The following is a 4,255-nucleotide window of genomic DNA, read 5'->3' on the forward strand; positions in this document are numbered from 1 at the left end:
CTCCAACAGATCCCAGGAACAACATCTGAGATCTCTGTCCAGAAGAGTGCAGTCCTAGGAACAGCTAAGATACTGCACAGGACCCTCAAGTTCTCAGGCCATGAGATTTTTTTCTGTACCTGCTCTTTTCTTTTGTCTTTCTGACTTTCTGTCAAATGCTCATTGTCTCTGATACATCTGACAAAGGGATTAAAAGAAGGCTTATTCTCTGTTGCCATTGACTCCATATATGTGCATAAAGATGTATTACAGGAGCAACAGAAAACATTAGTCTTACACCAAGGAATACAATTCATAAAAGTTTTTTTTTAATCTGTTCAACATCCTTTTATATATGCATTGTAATAAATCAATTCAGTGCTGCCAAACATATGAGCAAGTCCATGTAACCCCAACAAAATCTGCACCTAAAGGCAGAGCCAGAGTGAGAGTGCAGGAAAGGAGTGTCACAAAGGGATGAATGAAAGCTCTCATTCACCCACAGGATCATGTTCAGCATGTCCAGTGTGTGACAATACATTTAAAGATTAATTTCATACATGACAAATATTATTAGCAGCAAATGTTAGGCTATAAAGACTAATTAGCACAGATGTATCTATTGAACAATACATGTAAGCCAAACGTGGCCCCAAAAAGATGTACAGAAGGGTTAAAACTGCATCTGTTATTAGACTGTAGCTCCATCTCCCCCCTCCATTTTACATCTCCCCAGTGAAAAAATTTTATAATATGGGGGAAGACACCAACTCTAAAATCAAGACAGGATCACAGAAGAGAGTGCAGCATGCAGCGTGTGTTAATGGAGATGTGATCATATGCATAAAAATATCTGTATGTGTAGTGCACTGAACTTGTATTGCAATAATATGAATGAGCTGCACCCATGTAAGGCTGAAATCCCCACAAATGTTTGTCAAGTGAAAGAAAAACATAACAAACAGCATCAGCCTTCTTTTCCTTCCCCTGTAGCTAAATATCTGACTGAACAACACAACTTGCAGCAGAGCATATGTGCTTGACTGGGTAGCCTACACACATAAGCACACACACACACACAGACACACACACACACAGATAGAGAGAGGGAGAGAGAGAGAGAGAGACCAGTTGAGAGCAAAGGACCAGTGGGAAATTATGCATATGTAATTGCGCCCTCACCAATCATGCACAATAGATGCAGTGCGAGAGAGAGAGAGAGAGAGAGAGAGAGAGACTCCTAGAGAGAGAGATGCAGGTAGAGAGGAGAATGCATGTAAGAAACAGCATCACCTCCAGTCTCTTGAGACATACCTTGCGCCTGCGGTCCCTGGATCGATTTCTCTTTTTTATCTTCTCCTCCTCCTTCTCCCTCTGCTCCTGGGCGGCGGCCTCCGCGAGGTCCTTGGTCTTGCGGAGCTGTTTGGCGGCTTGCGCCATGGTGCCGCTGCTACTGCTGCTGCCGCTGCTTCAGTCGCCGTCGCTCCAGCCCTCCTCTCGTCTGCACTACCACCAGTCGTCCCTGTTTCCTCTTCCTGTGTCCCTCTGTCCCCCGAGCCCCGTCACTTACTACCTCTTCTCTGGTGGCCACCACGACATGTGTGTGTCTCTCTGTGTGTGCGCGTGTGTGTGTGTAAGGCAACGCAGTGGGAAAGTCTGTGTCCAGATATCTGTGCGTATGCGGGTGATTTTGATGCTACAGAAGCCAAAAGACAGTCTCCAGCAGCCCCAAAGAAAGATGCTACTGCTATCGGTGCTGATGTTGCTGCCTGTGCCGCGGCTGCTACTCATTCAGTCAGCTTGCACTGCGCTGAATTTCTTCCCCTCCCCCTTCTTTCTTTCCTACCTTCCTCCCTTCTGTCCTGTGTCCTCCCTCCTTCTCCTTCTGCTTGCACAGAACAGTCACGCAGTCTTGGAGATCCTGCTGCAGGACTCTCAAATGTCCTTCTCTTCTTGCTGCTCTGCCTCTTTCTCCACAGTTTCCTTCTCTGCTAAAGGCTTTTCTTGCAGCTGTTGTTACATGTTGCATAAATGAGATACGAGGGCGCCAGAGCTGCGGAATGCCTTCAAATTATTTTTTCTCACGTCTTCTCTCTGTCTGACCATGGCTTCTTCATGGCACCTCCCTCCTGGAAACAGAGAGAAAGAACAGTAGTTAGAGAGACAAAAGCCTGTAATGGATATCATCTTTTATCAGTATCTGAGTGCTTGTTCTTCTGTGCAATGATTCTTTACATGGTCATTTTGGGGTACCAAAAGCTGATGTTTGGGTTGCATGGAAACCTGGTGCCAACCATTAACATCTACACCAGTGCCACAAGCAGATAGGGAACAAAACATCAGTGACATGAATGCTTCATAAAAACTGCATGCCCTCTCGCTTTGCTTTTATACCACCACTATTCCTCTTTCCATCAGCAGGGCATGCATGGATGTTTGATGCAGCAGTTCAGTGGCAGATTAGTAACCAACAGCATGCACAGAAGTGAAAATTCAAAGAGGAAAACAAATGCACAAAGACAGTGGCCTGTCCCTGTTTTGATATTCAGAAAACAGCTGCATAAATAGGTCATCATATCAACAAAGAGAACACTTGACAAAACTAAAAATGCATATTTGTATATTTATAGATGTCATTTTCCAAACAGATAAACACCAGATCGTGTACCAGATGTACATTAGTGGCTTTTCAAACCTTTGGTGCTCCTTTACAATTGAGTTTGTGTGTCAGTTAAATCAATCAGTTGTTTAATAAATCAAATGTGTCCCTGTGTAATCAGTTGACTGACAGCTTTGTATGACCTTAATAATGTCATAGCCTCCACTGCAGTCAGGACTTGGAGCTAAGGAGCTGAATGGTCTTGTGGTATAGCTGTCACTGTAACCTGTTGTTGCCAATTGTCGATTCCACACTGAAATTACCCTCAAGTGATACATGTATAGGCGTGGTTAACTAGGTAAAAGATTTCAGTGCACAAGATTGATGGTCCTTTATACAATAATGTGACAAATGGTCTGCAGGAGGCATAAATCTTTTCAGTGATAAATGCTTAAATGAATGAACTACAGTGGGAACATCATTCAAGTGTGTTGATGTCTTTGTGCTGCCACATTCAGTCACCTTGCAAGGTGAGAGGTCATGTGCTGTTACTGTTGTTTCATGTTGCCTAATTTGACACGTTGCCTCACTCATTTCAGTTCTGATGCCTGGACTCCATTATCTTTGGGCAGGGCGTTACATGTTTTAAAAGCACAACAGATAATAGCAGCATTCCAAGGTTTATCCTGTGTAAGTCTTTTGGGAATATTGTTTCCCAGGGACATTGCATGACCATGACTAATCAATTCAACATGTTATCAGTAACAACACTGTAAAATTGAAATGTAAAATGAACCGGGCGGTAGTGCCGTGGCTATAGGAGTGAATTACAGATCATATTCATTTATAGTGAAGTCATACCAGTATGTCACGCATTATATTCTTGAGTAGATTAAACTGTTTGGATGGCTATTGATGAGTCGACACTTCTGAGATTTACAAGTCTGCCGCTGCTAATAAAAGTCTCAAACTGAACTGCAACGTCCTGGACCATCTCATGCCCACGATGTTATGGCATCATCAGGTGGCAGCTAATTGTTACTGCACCCATTTGCTTTATTTTCCATGCACAGTAGCAAAACACTCCATGAGGCTGCTGTGTAGGAACTTGTGCTCCGTAAAATGACCTTTCAGACCAACAATTTATTTGCTACTCACTAGACTTTTCTTCAGGAAGATACATCTAATGTTAAAATGCACTGCTTGTGTATTAGCTTGTATTTTTATTATGATGTTAACTGCATGAACAAAAGTTTTGTTTTCACTTTGTTACAAAGATTTCTTAATTTTTCTAGTCTATTGATCATTATTTATATATCTATCTTTTATCTGGTTAGATTTTGTTCATTGTTTAAGCACATTATTATAATTATTATTATCCTCATTGTTGTTATCTCACAAATATTAATATATGTTATGGGCATGTGTGTGTAATGTCCCTGAATCACCTTACTGTTTTGCAGTATCACGTGCCATAATACCTAACTCCAAAATAGACTCTGCATCCACTGGTCTTTGCCCTTGATGATGACTTGCATTTCCCTCAGCAAAGAAGAAAAAAATTCCCCTGTGGGACCCAGCCAGTGCCGCTGTGTCAACCTGAAGTCCTCATCCATCTCTGCAAAAAGAAGAACGGTTGCTAGTGCTGTAAATATGCCATAGGACATGCCTTTCTTT

The 4,255-nt window shown here is 42.3% G+C and overlaps 1 protein-coding gene across 9 annotated transcripts in view; it reads right to left on the reverse strand.

Moving 5' to 3' along the window:
• ank1b (ankyrin 1, erythrocytic b) overlaps positions 1-2,067 on the reverse strand; it is a 65,851-nt gene extending 63,784 nt beyond the window's left edge. For 7 of the 9 annotated variants that reach the window (XM_020609768.1, XM_020609766.1, XM_020609767.1 and 4 more), the window contains exon 1: positions 1,294-2,067. In XM_020609768.1, coding sequence (XP_020465424.1) covers positions 1,294-1,419 — 126 coding nt within the window. In that variant the 5' untranslated portion in view covers positions 1,420-2,067. The remainder of the gene's footprint in view (positions 1-1,293) is intronic. The other 2 variants (XM_020609771.1, XM_020609772.1) reach the window with 2 other exon arrangements.
• Between the last annotated feature and the right edge of the window lie 2,188 nt (positions 2,068-4,255).

This window comes from Monopterus albus, unplaced genomic scaffold (assembly GCF_001952655.1).
Source record: "Monopterus albus unplaced genomic scaffold, M_albus_1.0 scaffold102.1, whole genome shotgun sequence".
In the NCBI taxonomy this organism is placed as follows: Eukaryota; Metazoa; Chordata; class Actinopteri; order Synbranchiformes; family Synbranchidae; genus Monopterus; species Monopterus albus.